General features: G+C 37.4%; 3 protein-coding genes and 2 pseudogenes across 5 annotated transcripts; 3 read left to right on the top strand and 2 right to left on the bottom strand.

Moving 5' to 3' along the window:
• The first annotated feature begins 1,076 nt into the window (after window positions 1-1,076).
• Window positions 1,077-4,672, top strand: LOC104768187 (uncharacterized; annotated as a pseudogene). Its single transcript, XR_015591539.1, has 5 exons — window positions 1,077-1,399; window positions 1,496-1,599; window positions 1,841-2,020; window positions 2,256-4,138; window positions 4,389-4,672. The product of XR_015591539.1 is annotated as an uncharacterized LOC104768187 (transcript).
• A 721-nt stretch (window positions 4,673-5,393) lies between these two features.
• Window positions 5,394-7,706, top strand: LOC104768186 (L10-interacting MYB domain-containing protein-like). The gene is made up of 4 exons (XM_087500351.1): window positions 5,394-5,444; window positions 5,973-6,266; window positions 6,341-6,850; window positions 6,981-7,706. The coding sequence occupies exons 2-4, from the start codon at window positions 5,982-5,984 to the stop codon at window positions 7,530-7,532; spliced, it is 1,347 nt and encodes a 448-aa protein (XP_087356477.1). The 5' UTR covers window positions 5,394-5,444; window positions 5,973-5,981; the 3' UTR covers window positions 7,533-7,706.
• Window positions 7,707-8,629: 923 nt separating this feature from the next.
• LOC104768185 (uncharacterized) lies at window positions 8,630-10,495 on the bottom strand. Its single transcript, XM_087501336.1, has 5 exons — window positions 10,154-10,495; window positions 10,017-10,076; window positions 9,592-9,917; window positions 8,986-9,400; window positions 8,630-8,935 (listed from the first exon to the last, which is right to left on the bottom strand). Exons 1-5 carry the CDS (start codon window positions 10,493-10,495, stop codon window positions 8,630-8,632), a joined length of 1,449 nt encoding a protein of 482 aa, XP_087357462.1.
• Window positions 10,496-15,884: 5,389 nt separating this feature from the next.
• Window positions 15,885-19,839, top strand: LOC104767133 (putative leucine-rich repeat receptor-like protein kinase At2g19210). 2 transcript variants are annotated; one of them, XM_087500880.1, is made up of 14 exons: window positions 15,956-16,053; window positions 16,148-16,214; window positions 16,300-16,694; window positions 16,783-17,261; window positions 17,336-17,474; window positions 17,551-17,622; window positions 17,706-17,777; window positions 17,868-17,948; window positions 18,057-18,223; window positions 18,309-18,520; window positions 18,611-18,737; window positions 18,836-18,898; window positions 18,988-19,177; window positions 19,258-19,839. In XM_087500880.1, exons 3-14 carry the CDS (start codon window positions 16,399-16,401, stop codon window positions 19,664-19,666), a joined length of 2,307 nt encoding a protein of 768 aa, XP_087357006.1. In that variant the 5' UTR covers window positions 15,956-16,053; window positions 16,148-16,214; window positions 16,300-16,398; the 3' UTR covers window positions 19,667-19,839. The 2 variants fall into 2 exon arrangements, with proteins under 2 accessions (XP_010489470.2, XP_087357006.1); XM_010491168.2 differs by having other exon boundaries at window positions 15,885-16,053; window positions 16,148-16,694.
• Window positions 19,840-20,894: 1,055 nt separating this feature from the next.
• Window positions 20,895-20,958, bottom strand: part of LOC104768183 (putative F-box/kelch-repeat protein At4g35120 pseudogene) — a 1,191-nt pseudogene continuing 1,127 nt past the window's right edge.

The raw sequence follows: 20,958 nt of genomic DNA, 5'->3' as shown, positions 1-20,958 counted from the left end.
GTATAACTAAAATGATAGATTGTCAATTGTACTTCAAAAATATTAATATAGATGACTTTATAGCTGAAAGTATGAAGTTGCTTTGGTTTTTCATTTAAAAAAAAAAATCTATGCCTATTAATATCATGAGAAAATTGAATTGCAAGATTGTTTTGGTGAATGAAATAAAAAGGAGAAAAAAAATTGATACCAACGAAAATGAAGTCTTGAGTTTATTCACAATTATATTGAAAACAACTCATGTTCATTGCAAGTACAAATTTCTTATTGATGGACAAAGAAAATGTATATATATTTATTATCATAATATAGTAGCCTATTCAATGTATTAGATGCATACTCATAATTTTACACATTATGATATACAATTATGTTAGCTACCAATCTCTAGTACAACACTAAAAAATTCTAGCATTATTCATTGATTAAATGTATTTGTATCACTCACCAAGAATAAATACTTCCTTATCTGATGTTTTATAAAATATGATCAACATGATCTCTCATGTATGCGACAACCACTATTGTTATTTATTTAAAAATACAGATAAGAAAAAATGTGGACTTGTCACATAAGTAAAAAGTAATTATTTTTAATATATAAATAATAATTTAACCCTCGTTTTTAAAAATAAATTTCATATGCTAATAAAAATAGTTATATTTTAGATAAGGCATGGTCGATGCGGATCTAGTTAGTTTTCTGATTCAATAAGAAAAATAGTGTTGAGATTTTTTTCTTTTTTTTAATGGCAAATAGTGTTGAATTTGTTGGTCAAGCACTAAAAACATATTCAGATCTATTTTGGAACAATAACAGTATTCCTACTAGGCAATAAAATTGTGTAAAAAAAAAAATTGGTCAATTAATTATTAGAGAAAAAAATCTGATTATAGGGTATTTCAATCAAGTGGTAATTAATGTTCTATGATAGATGGCAATATTAACATGTACCCTTTTATTTAATCAACATAATATTAATAACTAATACCTATTTTTAGGTAAAGCAAGAAAAGTTCAATTATAAAAATACATACTAGCATTTAGCTTCTTCTTCTTCAATCATCATCTTCGCGCCTGGAATCTCACGCAACTGACAAAAATTAAAATCTCCCTTAAATCTTCAAAATGGAGGTTTTGTGATTTAAGTTGTGTGTGATTCAACTGGGAATCGATAGATTAGCGAAAAAGGATATAATTAAGCAATATGGCTCCGTCGGAGATCGAGCCAGCTTTACATGAACCGTCTGGATCATTGGTTTTGAGTAGAGCAGACGAGTCAGATCTTCGTTTCGCTAATCTCAGGGGAGTTCGGTGGCGTGTGAATCTCGGAGTTCTTCCGTCTTTTGATTCTTCAATCGATGAGTTTCGCAGAGCAGCAGCTAATTCTCGACGAAGGTATATTATAGTGATTCATCTGTTCATAAAGCCCTAAAGATTGATTGTTAATGATTCATGGTTCTCAAACGAGTGCAATGTTGTTGTTTCATGTAGATATGCTCTTCTCCGGAGAACACTTTTGATCAATCCACATGTACTCAAGGATAAACATAGTTCCCTTAATTTTATCACTGACGACCCCTTGTCACAAAATCCAAGTAAGCTTAGTTCCTTTTGCTCATGGCATATACATTGTCATTGGACTGGTCTGATATATGTTGTTCTTAATCATTGTTCAAGTATGCAGTCCAATAACCAAAAAGTGGTATTATTAGGTTTGCATGTGTGTGTATAACCCTATTGGCTTAGTTTAAGGCAGTAGTTTTGTATCTAATATGTTCAACGTTACTTCCTTAACGATGGTTTTGTGTAATCATGTTTAGATTATTTTCTACGTAGATAGCACATGGGGACAATTCTTTCGTATCTCGGAGTTGGCAAAAACACTTGATCAAGACTTATCAAGGTTATATCAAGAACATTATTGGTGTTATTTTCAAACGCCTGTTTGCCAAGGAATGCTGAGACGCATTCTATTGTTGTGGTGCCTGAAGCATCCCGAGTATGGGTATAGGCAAGGTATGTTTGGCTGTAAGCTGCTGTTTCTCTATTTTTGTCGTGCTTTTCGTTGCTTGCTTGGTAGACTACAAAAGTGAAGGCAAAAACAAAGAAGAAACTAGAAACTATAGCAATCTACCAATTAAAACTGGGATTTGTTGAAATATGCTAATTCTCTTATTATATAACAAATACTTCCTTCTAAGAGGTTTATAGCTTATGTATGTATCATCTACTTGGTTGCATATCTTTGCAGGAATGCATGAGCTTTTGGCACCTCTCCTTTATGTACTTCATGTTGATATCATGCGTCTTTCTGAAGTGCGTAAAGACTATGAAGATAATTTTACCGATAGATTTGATAGTTTATCTTCCGAGGAAAGAGATATCACATACACTTTTGATTTTAATAAGTTCATGGATTCCATGGACGATGAAATTGGATCCCAGGGGTATTCAAAGAAAATTAAAAGTCTCGATGAACTTGATCCTGAAGTCCAGTCCATTGTGATGTTGAGTGACTCTTATGGGGCCGAAAGTGAACTTGGCATTGTCTTGTCTGAAAAATTTATGGAACATGATGCTTACTGTATGTTTGATGCTCTCATGAGTGGGACTGATGGTTGTGTCGCCATGGCTAGCTTTTTTAGTTACCCTCCAGCCAGCGGATCTCACACCGGGTTAACTCCAGTTCTTGAAGCTTGTACTGCATTTTATCGTCTTCTAGCTCTTGTTGATTCATCTCTGCACACCCATCTAGTTGAACTTGGAGTTGAACCTCAGTACTTTGGTCTTCGTTGGTTGAGAGTTTTGTTTGGAAGAGAATTTTTGCTTGAGGATCTCTTGTTAGTGTGGGACGAGATATTTTCAGCAGGGAGTAGTGCAGAAACGGACACAACTGATGAGGATAGTAGAAACCACAGCTTTGGGATCGTTGATTGTCCTCGGGGTACCTTAATCTTGGGAATGGCTGTTTCAATGATATTATATTTAAGATCAACCTTGCTTTCTTCAGAAAATGCAACATGTTGTCTACAGAGACTATTAAACTTTCCAGAGATTACTGACCTGAATAAGATAATACAGAAGGCTAAGCTGTTACAAGTTTTGGTTTTGGATACTGATGTGCGATCAGCTCTGTCAAGAAATGGTGTCTTCGACCAGAGCAGTTATGTACCTTCAAGAACTAAAAGTTGTCCATCCGGCTCCACTTCACCTAGTTCTCCTTTGATTCAAGCACCTGAAAGCTATTGGGAGAAGAAATGGAGAGTTCTACACAAAGGCAAAGAAGAAGAAATGCAAAACGTTTTGGAGAAACAGAGTCCTCCTACACAGAAGAAAAGGATGTGGCTAAAAGTGACAAACCTTTTCCGAGCAGTGACTGATCTATCACATCATAAGGCAGAGAATGGGGAAAAGGAAGCAAACTTATCTTCTCCAGTGACACGAAGTTTGCTTGAAGATTTGTCTCAACAACTCCTTCCCGAACTAAAGGAAGCTAATAGTATTGATTGTCTTGTGACTATGAACAAGGAAGATAACTCTCCTCAAGAAACTGAAGAAGACATTATGGATTTTCATTCTGCTAATGAAGAGAGTATTATAAGTGGAAACTCACCCAGTGAGGAGAATGCATCCATTTCTTCAGACCCTATCAGTCCTGTCCTAGGTTCGAGCTACCTTGAAAACGGTTCAGATTTAAATTACTGCGGAAATGATTTACATTGTAGTACTGGTTCAAATCTGTTTCTTGATGATGAAAACTATGAAGATCCTCAAACAAGTGGAAACTCACCTGTTTCCATATCTCCATGTCCGAATAATGAGTATCCAGTAACTCATTCTGATGAAGACGATCCCACAGATAGAAATGTGGGTGTTACTAAGGAGCACAGGCTTTTACATGGAATAGTCCAGTGGTTTCAAAAGTTTAAACGCTCTTTGTCCAGTGAGGAGACGATTGATATAAATGCTTCTGATGCCACAAAAACCAACAATGTTGAAATAGAAAAGAACCAAATCAGTTGCTACTCTGAGTTACACCCCCAAGCTTCATCTTCTGGCCAAAATAGAGACTCAGATCAGAATCTGTTGAAGACTCTGAAGAACCTTGGCCAGTCCATGCTCAAACACATTCAGGTAATTTCTCAGTTCTATATCATCGTGTGTTCCAATGGTTACCAGCATATTCAAAAAGATAAGTACGTACAAAGACAGTAAAATAGGGTATTTTGCGTATGGTTTTGAAAGTGCCAATAACAAGTCTGGTCGTTTCTTGACTCCAATAGTCGAGGATTATTGTAACAAAGATATTTAGCCAATCCATGACAACTCTTTTCAACCTTACAAGCATAAATGTTCTGATGATTTTACCCTCTTTTATATTCAGGTAATCGAGTTGGTTTTTCAACAACAACCTGGTATGGTTCAGGCAGGAATGGTAGGGAACTTAGCTAAACCCAATTTGATCGGAAAGGGACAAGTTACAGCTACAACAGCTCATGGAGCTTCGGAAAATCAGTAACCTGTTGTCAGAGATGTGAGGTCTGAGTTCTCTAGCTCAGTTCTTTTAGCCAGCTCTGTACGTATGTATATACATTTTGAAAATGTACAGTATATTGATTTAAAGAGTAAATAACAAAGATGAGGGTATCTCGATCTTTTTCATCCAAGTATGGTTAGTTCCAAATGGCTAGAGGAGTGTTTTAAGTTTCACCGACCCTGATGTTGGTGCTAAGACGAGTAATCAATTTCTTCATATGTATTTTAATGGACTGATATGATATCCTGAGTTTTTATACATAATAAACAAATCTTCTTTTCTGAAACTTGATGAAGAATAAAAAAAGTGGTTTTGCATCATATGAAAAGATTATTAGTTCAGGCCGCGGAGATTGAAAACTTATCTCCTTACACGGATAAAGCGCAGGCTCATCAGTGTGAGCTATATAAAAGCAATCAGAAGGGATTATATATATGTACGTGGGCGAATATAGTAATATGTAAGCGAGATAAGATTGTCTGACGAAAGACCAGCGACTACATGTCCTGCAAATGTATGAGCAGGAACATGAAATATCTAGATAACAATAAAAGACTCGTAATACTTGATCAAATTAAAAAAACATAACATGTAAACTCATTTTAATTTGTTTCTAGTTGAAAAAAAAAATATAATAATAATAATCTTGTGAATAAACTTATGGTAAATAAACTAACTGAACTCTATATTTTGACTATATATCTTTTCAATTACATTATCATTTAGTAGAAATGAAGATAAGTCAATGTTTTATTGCATCAAATTAAATTCTGTCAACGCAGATTAGATAGTTTACCAAAAAGAGAACATGCTCCAACGGGTATAAAATGGAGGCATATAGACCTAGTAATCAACCAACACCTCTGTAGCAAATCAGAATCTCTCAAGGCGCTCTTTATCTTGGTAATGAATCTCTCTAACCACTCTTTACCTCATGTTTGTATCTTGTTAGCATGTAATCAGAATCTCTCTTTACCTCATGTTTGTATCTTGTTAACATGTAATCAGAATCTCTCTAGCCACTTTTTATCTTGTTAAACTTATTTGCAAATCAGAATTAGGTAATCCAAATTAGCAAATCAGAATCTCTCTCTGGTTTTAATCTTGATGTTAGTTCTAGATTGAGCCATGATGTAAAAAATTTCAATACATATTTGGATGTGTACTTTGTATAGATTTGGTTACCGTTTAAAGCTTTGTTTTTACAATTCCTGTGTCCCATGGGATCACGGAATGACACATCATTTCACAAGATAATTTTAACCAATCAAATTACGATTTGCGTAATTTTTTGTATTTATTTTCCCGCGGTTTCTAACGGTATTACCAGTCAAAACCTTTATTTTTATTTTTATAATATGATATGTATATTGTTTTGGAAAGAACTTATTATTTTATTATTTTGTTGTCTTTATTTATCTATGCGTATAGTAAAGAGTTATGACGTCCGGAGCCGCATGGGAACCTGTACACCACCGAGTATTTGTGGACTTGTGCGTCGTGCAAAAGATATCGGGGAATCCACCTAGAATGCAGCAAATATTGGAAGTTTTTCAAGAAACGACGGGAACCAGGTTCACCGTAGACGAGCTTATCAATCATTGGGATACAATGGTCAAGCAGTGGAAGATATGGTGTAAACTTGTTCAAAGCAGAGATATGAAATGGGATTCCCTGACAAACACGTTTGGTGCCAGTGATCAAGAATGGGCCAACTATTTACAGGTACAAACAAAGTTTATTTTTGTGTGTTTCTATTCACAACTAAATGTAATAAAACTTGATTGGATTTGTCACAGGTGAATCCTGAGGCTGAGCAGTATCGGTGTAATCCCCCATTGTTCCTCAAGAAACTAGATGTTATCTTTGAAGGTACTAACTTAGATGGTGAAGGTAACAGCAACAGGAGCCAAGGATGCGAGCATCTTGATAAAGTAAATGATGCCGGAGTAGAAGCTATCCTAACCGCTTCTAATATCTTGGATCGTCGTCGTCATCGTCGCACTAAGTGGACATCATCCGCACATGCGATTTTTGTCAACTTGTGTTACCAAGAGTATTTAAAAGGAAGAAGACCAGTAAAATATGCCGGAGTTTATCCAAAGGAAACTTGGAACATGATGCAGGAGACGATCAATCGGAGCGCTAAAGGAGTAGGCTACACAGTTGTCCAGATCAAGAGGCATTGGGACGTTACCAGAAGAACTTGGAAGCAATGGTGTCAAACTATTGACTCTCCCATCATGAAGTGGGATGCCAATACACGTACGTTTGGTGCAACGCACGAGGACTGGAATACCTACTTGAAGGTAAAATAAAACGTTACTTTAGATTTTTTTATTTATTTATATATATATCAATTGGTAACTAAATTTGCATGCAGCTTGGGAATATCAATATATATTGGTTATTTTTTCTTCTTTTCTTGTCGACTTATAGGGAACTAAAAATGATATAGCTAAAGCGTTCAGACGGAAGAATATTCCTCACGCTGATAAACTGGCAACCATCTTCAAAGGAGATGTTGAACCGAAGAAAGTCAAATCAGCTCGGAGAGTGATCGATCATCAGTCAGAATCATCACAGATACATCAAGAACCAGTTCCATCATCAACAGTAGTCATCTACACAAACGAGCCAGTCATCACAGGACGTGAAGATAGAGCTGAGGGTGATGATGAAAATGATGAGCCTACTGAACTGCTGTCTAGGTCAGACTCAGAGGATGAAGATGTTGAATCTGTGAATCCGGGAAGTCAGAGTTTTAATACCGAGCCGATGGAGGAGAAGAGTCCGGTGACTGCATCGGTCAAGAAGAAGGAGTATACCATGGAAGAGTGCATGGAGTGTTTGGATGCAATGGAAGAGGTTGAGAAAGGCAGTGATCTGTACATGTCGGCGTTAAATTTGTTTCTGACGGAAGAGTACAGACAGATCTTCTTGCTGTTGGGCAATCCAAGTTTGAGAATGTCTTGGCTGCTTCGACGTTAAATTGGTGGCTAAGATCCTCCTATTTTCCCAAATTAACTTCTGATTATGCATATGCTTATCTACCTTTATTTATCTTTTTCTTTTTCAGAAAACTTGTTTATTTCATGTTTTGTCGTTTTCGTTTCAAGTTTGTTTCATTCATGTAATGCAAAGCAAATCAGTTTTCTTTCTGAACAGAATCGAGAATTCTCTGTCTCATTCATGAGCTCATGGCCAACAATTATATACAGTCTTCTAGCTTGGAGGATACATACATAATCAATCAATATTAACTACAGAAGATACATAAATATACGCAGAGAAATATGCAGAAGCATATAAGGAAAATGGAGATGATTGACGAGAGATTGACGGAGACTTGATGACAATGAAGCATACGTACGGTGGGCTACCGTGGAGTCCAGTGGGCTTAATATCGCAATACTTTCTTTCTTTTCTTAACTATTTTATGCAAAACTCTCTATTATATATGTTTATGTGTGTAAAATTACTTAATATATTGGAGAGTAACCTAGATAGAACTCAACAGTGTGCGGTTTATTATATTAACTTATGACTTTAAGAGAGATCAATGGCTATAGTACATCTTGTTCTAAGAGCATGACCAAAGCTCTGTTCAACCACCATATTAACGTCACGTCACCATGCTCGTGGCAGCATATTAAAACTGGGTTAGTAATTTTGTGTTATTTCTAAATAAACCCTTCATCTTTTAAAATGTCTCAGTCACGGACCTAAATTTAATATATATCAATTTGTATTTTTTTAATCCAATTTCAACTCGTAGAAACCCCCCCCCCCCCTACCCCCCCAAATATAGAGCTCGTGAATCACTTCGCAAAATCGATTCCGTTACATATAAATTTCTGATTAGATTATTTGTTTGGAAACTGAGTCTCCTTCTCAATCAATGAACTGCTATTTCGACTATCTATGTCGATATTAAGATTTTGTATGATCAGCAGCAGCAGCTCCAGGAACACGATGAAGATAGTCGTCGTGAAGATCTTGTGGCGACCATTACAAATGTGGGTAACTGTAATTTTTGATGCTTGTCTTGCAAGTCTTTTACAGAACTGCTATCGTTTTCAACTGATTCATGTTGAGAGACTGATTTTAACTTTGCCAAATGTAAACAGTGAATAATCAGAGAGTGATTGTTGAAACCCATAAGCACACAAAGCCGTTGTTAACTTTTCAAACCAACACCGAGGTGCTTGCTTCAGCCCATATAGAGACTTGCGCAATCTACAAACTTTCTTCTCATCATTTGTAAAATAACCAGGTGGTGGCTTCATGTAAACTTCTTCATTTAGATCCCCATGGAGAAATGCATTATGCACATCCATTTGATGCACAGACCAATTGTTTCCTGCAGCAACTTCTAAGAACATACGCACAGTCTGCATTCTTGCAACAGGAGCAAACGTGTCGAAGCAATGAAGGGACAAACCTGTAAAGCACGGACAAATGGCAGTAGAGAGCATGAAGGGAGGAACAATTCAAAAGCTTTTAGCAGAGGAAGAAACAAGCGTTGTTCACAAAGCACTGCGACCATTTTTGATAGAGACGCATGCTCATCAGACGAATCATCATTAACACTACTATCTTCAGCTTTTGAATCTTCTGTAGCTTCTGTTCTATGTGAACAAAATGTTTTACCAGCAGAGGTGTTTAAACTATTGGCTGAAGTCAACAAATCCACAGATGTATGTGCAGTAAGTCGTCTCCGTTTGGTATTCCTCCTATTGTAATGAAACTGGACACCTCTAACATCCGTTGGCAAGGAATTTGTAGATACAACGGCTGCTGCTATATTTTCTGCTATTTTAGTAGTTATATCGTTCACCTTGATAGACGATGTTTCCCTGAAACGAATGATCTCTATTAGAGCCAAGACAAGAAAAATATGCATCTTTATATCCCAGAAAACATATTAAATATTTGAAACCCTCAATGTATAGATTTCAAATGCAAGAAGATAGTAAATGGCTAGAATAGAAGATGAATTCTGATACGCCCAACCCAATTGAAATTCTGTAATTAAATTTCGTCACACCTGGCTGCAGTAATTTCCAACCAAACTGTTATGCATGATAAAGGAGCAACATCCGGAAAGCATGATGCTATGAGGGCCAATATAGACCATGATAACTCCTTAGCTTTCGATAAAAGGTATCCCCCAGGATTCTTTAGCTTCTCAGAGTAAGCCAAAACACGAAAGAGTTCACCAGAGACATAAGCTCCATCCTCTGTCGAGGAACATGTAAAACCTCTGCCTATGTCATCTGAGTACGATATGGTAGCTTTCTTTTTTGAGTTGGCATATCTCAAAACCGTCAGTATGTGAGCTTTTAAGCGTTGATCACCAAACTCCTTTGATGCCTGACAGATTAAAATATGACATATAATCGTAATATAAAGCTTGTAACACAAAACATTACGTTACTGTTTGTGTTTTCTGAAACCAGTGAAGAGCCATACCACATTGAGCACCGTATCAAATGGGTATCCTCCAAGCTGCGCTTCAGATAAAAATCCAACCTGATGTTTACAGACATCAGATTATATAGCTCAAGGGTAAGAAACGAAAAGGTAAAAAGAATTATCATGAAGCATACCCAATCATTGTCCCTTGCTAGTATGGCAAGATACTTGGTGCTCAGAGGAATCTTATGCATCTGACAAAAAAGGGTAACTAAACTCCAATGCAAGCTAGCAGATGTCTGCTGAGACCGCAGTTCAGACCCATCACCATCACCTGTTAACAGCCAGTAACCACTTGTTTTTCTATCTGCTCCAACCGCTGGAAGACTAGCTTGTTCCAGGTGATGAAGAACAAGCATTAGCGGAAGACCCGGTTGAGTGCCAGAAATACTGTTTGGATTATATTTTTGCTTCGACACGCTTGAGATATCAGGATAAGCATATTCATTAGCAAGGGCCCTAGCTAGGGACCCCATTAGATCCAAACTGTAAAGCAAATCAGTGTATATTTATTTCATGTTTTGTCGTTTTCGTTTCAAGTTTGTTTCATTCATGTAATGCAAAGCAAATCAGTTTTCTTTCTGAACAGAATCGAGAATTCTCTGTCTCATTCATGAGCTCATGGCCAACAATTATATACAGTCTTCTAGCTTGGAGGATACATACATAATCAATCAATATTAACTACAGAAGATACATAAATATACGCAGAGAAATATGCAGAAGCATATAAGGAAGATGGAGATGATTGACGAGAGATTGACGGAGACTTGATGACAATGAAGCATACGTACGGTGGGCTACCGTGGAGTCCAGTGGGCTTAATATCGCAATACTTTCTTTCTTTTCTTAACTATTTTATGCAAAACTCTCTATTATATATGTTTATGTGTGTAAAATTATTTAATATATTGGAGAGTAACCTAGATAGAACTCAACAGTGTGCGGTTTATTATATTAACTTATGACTTTAAGAGAGATCAATGGCTATAGTACATCTTGTTCTAAGAGCATGACCAAAGCTCTGTTCAACCACCATATTAACGTCACGTCACCATGCTCGTGGCAGCATATTAAAACTGGGTTAGTAATTTTGTGTTATTTCTAAATAAACCCTTCATCTTTTAAAATGTCTCAGTCACGGACCTAAATTTAATATATATCAATTTGTATTTTTTTAATCCAATTTCAACTCGTAGAAACCCCCCCCCCTACCCCCCCAAATATAGAGCTCGTGAATCACTTCGCAAAATCGATTCCGTTACATATAAATTTCTGATTAGATTATTTGTTTGGAAACTGAGTCTCCTTCTCAATCAATGAACTGCTATTTCGACTATCTATGTCGATATTAAGATTTTGTATGATCAGCAGCAGCAGCTCCAGGAACACGATGAAGATAGTCGTCGTGAAGATCTTGTGGCGACCATTACAAATGTGGGTAACTGTAATTTTTGATGCTTGTCTTGCAAGTCTTTTACAGAACTGCTATCGTTTTCAACTGATTCATGTTGAGAGACTGATTTTAACTTTGCCAAATGTAAACAGTGAATAATCAGAGAGTGATTGTTGAAACCCATAAGCACACAAAGCCGTTGTTAACTTTTCAAACCAACACCGAGGTGCTTGCTTCAGCCCATATAGAGACTTGCGCAATCTACAAACTTTCTTCTCATCATTTGTAAAATAACCAGGTGGTGGCTTCATGTAAACTTCTTCATTTAGATCCCCATGGAGAAATGCATTATGCACATCCATTTGATGCACAGACCAATTGTTTCCTGCAGCAACTTCTAAGAACATACGCACAGTCTGCATTCTTGCAACAGGAGCAAACGTTTCCTTATAATCTAAACCTTCGATTTGTTTGGATATTGCGATATTAAGCCCACCGGACTCCACGGTAGCCCACCGTACGTATGCTTCATTGTCATCAAGTCTCCGTCAATCTCTCGTCAATCATCTCCATCTTCCTTATACGCTTCTGCATATTTCTCTGCGTATATTTATGTATCTTCTGTAGTTAATATTGATTGATTATGTACGTATCCTCCAAGCTAGAAGACTGTATATAATTGTTGGCCATGAGCTGTATTAGAAACATGATAATCTTTGAGAATTACCGGTTGTGTACGTGGTCGTGTTCCTCGTCGAAGCGGAATCACCAGAGCAGGTTCTTCAACCACAACAGTGGGTGTCGGAGATGATGGCGGAGTGACCACCGGAGTTGCATCCCGGCTAGGCGAATTTTGTGGTGTATCAGAAGACATGGAGGAAGTATCTCTTGGTGAATTGGGAGCGTCAGGTTGTGAAGATGTCGGAGATGGAGTTTCATCGAAGAAGAAGAAATTTCAGCTGGTGGGATACTAGGCACGTGGTTAGTCTCTAATGGGCTTGCAGAATTTATTTGGCCCATTAAGGGTGCAACCAAACTAGGCCGAATTTCTTCATCTAAAAAATGGCTTGTAGAAATAGGAGCCCACAATCCTTCTTTGTCTTCCTCGACATCTTTTCCAGAGATATTAACTTCAGCAGTTGCAAACGGAAACACTTCTTCACAAAAAATCACATCTCTCGACACAAAAAATTCCTCTTTCTCAAGATCATACAATTTCCAGGCCTTCTTCCCATATGGATACCCAACAAATATACATCTTCGTGCTCTTGAAGCAAATTTATCGCCTTTGTGTCCTTGATTATGAGCATAACAAAGACACCCAAAGACCTTTAAATGTTCATAATCAGGTGCTTTGCCATAGAGCTTTTCATATGGTGTCAAACCGTTTAACACAGAACTCGAAGTTCGATTAATCAAATATCCAGCTGTTAGAATGCATTCTCCCCAAAAATTGATTGGTAAATTCGATTGAAAACGCAACGCTCTAGCAACATTCAAAATATGCCGATGTTTTCTTTCAACTCTTCCGTTTTGTTGTGGTGTTCCCACACACAAAGTTTCATGAACAATTCCATTTGTTCGAAAATAACCACTCATACTCAAGAATTCTGTGCCATTGTCGCTTCTAACACGTTTCACTTGCTTTTGAAACTGTCTTTCTACTAGAGAAATCAAATTTTTCAGATTTGTTGTTGTTTCTGTCTTGTCGTTTTGAAGATAAATCCAGACGGTTCTTGAAAAATCATCTACAACCATAAGAAAATATCGAGCACCAGAAGAAGACGGAGTTCTATATGGACCCCAAAGATCGACATGTATTAGCTCAAAAATGGACAAAGTTTTATTATCGCTGGTCGGAAAACAAGCTCTTGTTTGTTTAGCGCGGAGACATACATCACACGCCTTATTGGAAATTTCAGAATCAACAGAAACAAAAACATTTGGAAGTGAACCAACTACTCTTGCAGATGGGTGACCCATCCTATTATGCCATAACTCATAGTCTTTTGCATCTCGAGTTGCCACCGATGCTACCAGCTCCATTCTGCAAAAGCGGAAAGTTCCACAATATCTCTTACCCGCACCAGTCATCGTCCTCGAAGCGCGGTCCTGGATAACAAGAAATTGATCAGCCAACTGCACTACACACTGATTCTCATCCATTAGCTGACCCACAGATATAAGATCAGATTGTAATTCTTCAACGTAAAACACTGATTTCAAAAGCAGATTAGACCCCAACACAACAGAACCTTCAGTAACAGACACTCTTTCTCTACCGTCTGCCAAGATTATCAAAACTGGTTCCATATTTCTCACGTTGGTGAGTAAATCGAAACTCCCTGTCAGATGGTGCGACGCACCTGTATCTAATATCCAGGAAGGAGAAGAAGACTTACCAGAGAGTTTCTCATTGCTAGTGCTTGCTCCCCCGTTTGTATTATTCAAGAGCTTAACAAGATTACGCCATTGACTGTCATTCAAACCGCTTACTCCGTCACGATCTTTGTCTGTGAGAACATAGTTAACATGTTCTTGAGTTGGAATGTGAGGAACATGAACTGCATTGGCGTAACTCAAGTTTCTTCCACGTCCACCAGTTGCAGCACTACCACGTCCTCTTCCTTGCATCGCTCTGTTTCTTGGACGCTCACCCCACCATTCTGGATACCCAATTACAGCGAAGCAACCGTCGGGAGAGTGACCGCTGCGGTTACAGTGTTTACATACCGTCGTCACATCAGTTCGCACAAGTGGATTCACACGAGCCCTTTGTTGCACAGAAAATGCGGAGACTTCAGCTACATCTTCACCCTTCTTCACATTGTTCTTTAAATCCTCCTCTTGACGTACAACGTTATACACTTCTTCCATTGGTTGGATTGGTATCCTTGACACCAAACTCGATCGAATTGTTCTGAAAGAGTCATCAAGTCCAAACACGAACTCATGAACTTTGTCTTCTTCACGATCTTGTTCCTACAGCACCGTCAAATTGTACTCACATTTTCCACATTTGCATACACGCACCGGCCTATGATTGGCCATGCTATCCCAAATACGATTCAACTTTCCATAATAGGTTTCAATAGCAGCCCCTCTCTGGTTCTCGGTCATGATCGATTAAGAAAATAAAGAAATTTCAGAGTTTTTTTTTTTTTTTTTTTTTTTCTTTTTTTTTATAAATATCCTGCTCTGATACTATGAACAGAATCGAGAATTCTCTGTCTCATTCATGAGCTCATGGCCAACAATTATATACAGTCTTCTAGCTTGGAGGATACGTACATAATCAATCAATATTAACTACAGAAGATACATAAATATACGCAGAGAAATATGCAGAAGCGTATAAGGAAGATGGAGATGATTGACGAGAGATTGACGGAGACTTAATGACAATGAAGCATACGTACGGTGGGCTACCGTGGAGTCCAGTGGGCTTAATATCGCAATACTTTCTTTCTTTTCTTAACTATTTTATGCAAAACTCTCTATTTATGTGTGTAAAATTACTTAATATATTGGAGAGTAACCTAGATAGAACTCAACAGTGTGCGGTTTATTATATTAACTTATGACTTTAAGAGAGATCAATGGCTATAGTACATCTTGTTCTAAGAGCATGACCAAAGCTCTGTTCAACCACCATATTAACGTCAGGTCACCATGCTCGTGGCAGCATATTAAAACTGGGTTAGTAATTTTGTGTTATTTCTAAATAAACCCTTCATCTTTTAAAATGTCTCAGTCACGGACCTAAATTTAATATATATCAATTTGTATTTTTTTAATCCAATTTCAACTCGTAGAAACCCCCCCCCCCCTACCCCCCCAAATATAGAGCTCGTGAATCACTTCGCAAAATCGATTCCGTTACATATAAATTTCTGATTAGATTATTTGTTTGGAAACTGAGTCTCCTTCTCAATCAGTGAACTGCTATTTCGACTATCTATGTCGATATTAAGATTTTGTATGATCAGCAGCAGCAGCTCCAGGAACACGATGAAGATAGTCGTCGTGAAGATCTTGTGGCGACCATTACAAATGTGGGTAACTGTAATTTTTGATGCTTGTCTTGCAAGTCTTTTACAGAACTGCTATCGTTTTCAACTGATTCATGTTGAGAGACTGATTTTAACTTTGTTTATTTTCATTTGCAGTTTCTTTGTGTTATTATCTACAAAACTTATTAGTTTGACACTTTCATTGTCAACTAATCATGAGGACTCATTCTTTGGTTATTAAACAATTAGCCCACTTGAAGATGACAAAAAAAAAAAAATGACAAAAGACCACTTGAAGTCGTCCTTGTGTACGAACATGGCTATTTGATATCCCAAATTGCTCTTTTGACTTGAGATTTGTTTTATAGTTACTTGATTACAAAAGATAGTGCTTCACCATCAGCCAACATGGCTATAGTATAATCTTTTAGTATTAAAGTATATTGGAGCAAGAAGTACAAGCTAGCTTTGCAAAAAGAGGCTTTGTATTGTTTTTTTCTATGAGAAACGGATGATCAAGAGCTTTTGTCACTAATGGCGTATTACAACCTTCTTCCTCTGATTTCATTCGCAACCTTCTTCTCTGTTTTTTTCCTTCTTGTTGTTCGTTCTCAAGACCAATCAGGTACACAAAGTGATCTTGCAATTGTATATTAATTAATATGTAGCTGTGTGTTATAAGGCTTTTTAATCACTATGTGTGTGTGTTTATGTTACAGGTTTTGTCAGTATAGATTGCGGTATACCTGAGGATTCAAGCTATAACGATGAAACAACAGATATAAAGTATGTTTCAGATGCTGCATTTGTCGAGTCCGGGACAATTCATAGAATAGATTCTAAGTTTCAGACGACTTCTCTTGAAATGCAGTTCCAAAACGTTAGGAGCTTTCCAGAAGGAAGAAGAAACTGTTACGATGTGCAGCCTCCGCGGGGAAAAGGCTTCAAGTACTTGATCAGAACTCGTTTCATGTACGGTAACTACGATGATCTAGGGAAAGCACCCGAGTTCGATCTTTATCTTGGAGTCAATCTCTGGGATTCTGTCATAATAGACAATGCAACTATGATTGTTACCAAAGAGATCATCCACACTCTTCGGTCAGACCATGTTCATGTGTGTCTTGTTGATAAAGAAAAAGGAACCCCATTCTTGTCTGTGTTAGAACTCAGGCTCTTGAAGAGCGACACTTATGTAACTCCTTATGATTCTCTTATGCTGTATCGAAGATGGGATCTCGGCGCACTCGGAGACCTTCCTATCAGGTTATAATGACCACTCTTGTCATATTCATTTCATATAATATACCATCTCTTGGTTTGCTTGCTTGTGTTGAAGATTATGTTTTCTCAGGTACAAGGATGATGTGTATGACCGTATATGGATGCCTCTAAGGTTCTCAAATCATAGAGTTTTCAGTACAAACTTCACAATAGATTCAAATATTAACAACGGATTCCAGCCTGCTCGTGCCGTCATGAACTCTGCTACAACAAATGTGAACGCAAGCATAGACATAATTCTCATATGGGAACCGCCTGTCCCAGAGTGGAAGTTCTATGCGTACATGCATTTTTCTGAAGTTCAAGAGATCCCAAGCAACGAGACCAGAGAATTTGCGCTGTTCTATAATGAAAAAACTAAACTGTATGATAACTTTAGTCCTCGCTTCTTGTATACAGACACACTTTACACTGAAAATCCTGTCACCGGACCTAGACACGAGTTTCTTTTCCAAAGAACTGCTAAATCTACTCTCCCACCTATCATTAACGCCATTGAGACGTATCGTGTCAACGAGTTTCTTCAGTCACCTACTGATCAACAAGATGGTATGTATGGTTACATTTTCACAAACAGAATCTTTTAGGAGTTTGAACTTATCCGTGTTTTGGTTGAATTCTAGTTGATGCAATTATGATAACCAAGTCCAAGTATGGAGTGAAGAAGAGCTGGCTTGGAGACCCTTGTGCTCCAGTAAACTACCCTTGGAAGGGTATTAACTGCAGCTATGTCGTTAATGAGTCTCCGAGAATCATTTCTGTGTAAGCTTCTCTTCAAATGCTTGTATATTTTAATGCTCTCTCTGTCCTCTTCTCACAAGAGTTGTTTGAACTTTAGGAACTTATCCTCAAGTGGCTTGACTGGAGAGATTGATCCAGCGTTCTCCAATCTTACATTGTTACATACACTGTCTGTATTCTTGATTTGATCTGAATCTTTTGTACACAGAGCTGCGGAATTCTTGACTAATGCAACCAAAATTTTCATTACAGGGACTTATCAAACAACAGTTTAACAGGAAAAATACCTGATTTCCTCGGTAATCTACATAACTTGACAGAGTTGTAAGTCTTACTAATTGGAATTGTAGATTACATAGACAATGAGATCTATAACTTGAAGAATATATATTGATTTCACATATATGTCCGAAGAAACTTGGAAGGAAACAAGTTGACGGGTGTTGTTCCGGTTAAACTACTGGAAAGATCAAATAATAAATTGCTGACCCTGAGGTAGGTTCAGATTTTTGCAGATGCTCTGTATTTGTTTGAACCAATTCTATAAGTTTAGGCCCTATTGAGTTCGGTTTTTCATAATGTCTTCTGCATTTTGATCGTAAGACTTGGTGGGAATCCAGACCTCTGCGTATCTGCCTCATGTCAAATTCAAAATGGGAAGACAGTAAAGAGTGTATACATCATTTCATTAGCAGCATCTGTCGTGGGAGTGCTTGGTCTTGTGATAGCTATAGCTTTGTTCTTGCTGTACAAGAAGAGACATCGAAGTGGTAAAAAGCATCAAGAAACTGTTCCTAAAACTTCATCTTCTAATAAGTCTATTTTGTAAGAAAACTTCTCATGATATCTTTACAGGTGGTTCTGGTGGTGTTAGAACTGGGCCATTACACACAACAAAGCGATACTACAAATACTCAGAAGTTGTGAGAGTTACAAACAACTTTGAGAGAGTTCTTGGCCAAGGAGGTTTTGGAAAAGTATATCATGGTTTCTTAAATGATGACCAAGTCGCTGTCAAAATTCTGTCTGAATCATCGGCTCAAGGTTACAAAGAGTTCAGAGCAGAGGTCAGTTTCGTACATACTTTTTAAAGGTTTAGTGTTTATAAAATGAGTTCTGGAGCAATTGGTAATATGCATCCACTTGTTTTTCATCAGGTCGAACTTCTCCTGAGAGTTCATCACAAGAACCTAACCGCTCTTATAGGATACTGCCACGAAGGCAAGAAGATGGCACTAATCTATGAGTTTATGGCTAATGGAACCTTGGGAGATTACTTGTCAGGTCAGTCTCTCTTCTTCTTAGTTTTCATCACTAATCTTTTGCTGTTGTACGTAGCTAGAGGAAACTAAACTTACCTTTTGATTTCTTTCTTAATCAAGGGAAAAAATCTTATGTTTTGAGCTGGGAGGAGAGGTTACAAATATCTCTAGACGCAGCACAAGGTTTGCATCAAAAACACATACTAGACTAAACAAAAGAGAAAGCAATTAAAATCAAGTGAACTTATTCATAATGTTTGTCCAAAAATCAGGGCTTGAGTATCTTCACAATGGCTGCAAGCCTCCCATTGTGCAAAGAGATGTGAAGCCAGCTAACATTCTAATCAACGAGAAGCTCCAGGCCAAGATTGCTGACTTTGGGCTATCTAGAAGTGTTGCACTGGATGGTAATAACCAGGATACAACTGCTGTTGCTGGAACTATTGGTTATCTTGATCCCGAGTAAGTAAATAGCTTCTTCCATGCATTGTCTTATAATACTAGTCGTTACGGTTTCTGAGGCATTACTTTACAAAATGAAGGTACCATTCGACACAGAAATTAAGCGAGAAGAGTGATGTTTACAGCTTCGGGGTGGTTCTCTTAGAGGTTGTCACTGGCCAACCAGTGATTGCACGTTCAAAAACAACAGCAGAGAACGTACATATAACTGACCGGGTGGAGTTGCTGCTATCGACAGGAGATATCAGAGGCATTATGGATCCAAAGCTAGGAGAGAGGTTTGATGCTGGCTCGGCATGGAAGATCACTGAAGTAGCAATGGCTTGTGCATCTTCTAGTTCCAAGAATAGACCAACTATGAGTCAAGTAGTGGCTGAGCTGAAGGAGAGTGTAAGCAGAGCAAGATCAGGTGATGGTTCCGCTGCTAGTAGTGTTACAGAGCCGGCGATGATGAGTTTTGATTCGGGAATGTTTCCTCGAGCAAGGTAAATGATTGTTGAATTTGAATTTATCTGTTTTAACTTATTTCCAGAAACTTGGAAGTTCTGTGTGGTGTGGCGTGTAATGATGAAGAAGAAGAATTAAGTTGTGACTTGTATTTGCCGTGTAAGATAATTTAAGAACTTACAAGAAGTTAAATGTTTCTAAGGCATATTTTTTCATTTTCTCTGTCTAATCAAGAATCAAAATATTGATGAAAGCCCATATAATTTTGGTATGCTTTATTGAGGTTTTACACCAATCTTGAATGGTAACTCACTTAGATATTACAACTAAAATCTGGACCTTATGCATGCCTATATTAATGGTCTGACATTGTTTACCAACAAAAAATGTATCACTCTATTTGATACCAATCAAAGGTGCTTTCACTTTCTAGCTCCTTGTCTGGTCTGACCTTTTCCCAGTGAAAATACAAAAGTTAGCTAGACAAACATTGATCATTCATGACCAGAAAAGTTACATGGGATATAGATTCAAAAGAAGAAAAAAGGTATATTTGTGTGAAAGTATTTTTGGCAATGGAAGATATATCTTCCTTGACGAGCCATGTCTTTCAAGATTCAATAATAAACAAGGATAACATAACAACCAGACGTAAGAAATCTCCAACCAGACCTTATCTAGATCTTACAAAGACTTATAGTCAAGTAACATACAAGTCAAGAAGATCAACTGTTATTAGTACCAACGGTTCAGCATCCTCATGCTCTTCATCACCTTGAAATAAGCTTTTATAGAAACATTCTAAGCCAGATAAACAAAGACTAGTAGTCAAGTGACTTTGCAGAACCTAACAAGTTAAAAGGTATTTTTAACTGATTGGTATCTTTACCACAAACAAAGAACGAAAAGAACAACAAAGCTTTTAACTGAAACTAAAGTTTACGGACAGGGACCATCAGTCACGATTCCAGGCTCATGGTGAAACACCTTTGCATAAATTAAATACTAATTTTGCTGTAACTTGTAATTAAAACATCTGTAACATTTAATTAATGTTAAAAAAAGATTAGATAGGCAAATTCTTAATCATTGGCAAACAAAGTCTCAAGATAACATAAGACAAGTGAAGCTATAGTAACATTTAAAGTGGCATCACATCACAGAAGCCAAGCTCGAACCCCATTCTTAAGAAGAGAAATAAGCTTGAATTCTCATGAAAAGTTTTCTGTACTCGGATCCAAGTTGAGGTGAGACATTCTTTATCCTTTTTTCAAAGGATGATACAGCTGAAGAAATTAAATGAATTGTGGACTGTAAGCACAACATTTGATAGT

Source organism: Camelina sativa, chromosome 19, assembly GCF_030686135.1.
Source record: "Camelina sativa cultivar CO46 ecotype springtype chromosome 19, ASM3068613v1".
Lineage (NCBI taxonomy): Eukaryota > Viridiplantae > Streptophyta > Magnoliopsida > Brassicales > Brassicaceae > Camelina > Camelina sativa.
Note: the sequence above shows the minus strand (reverse complement) of the source record. Positions and strands in the feature narration are given on the sequence as shown.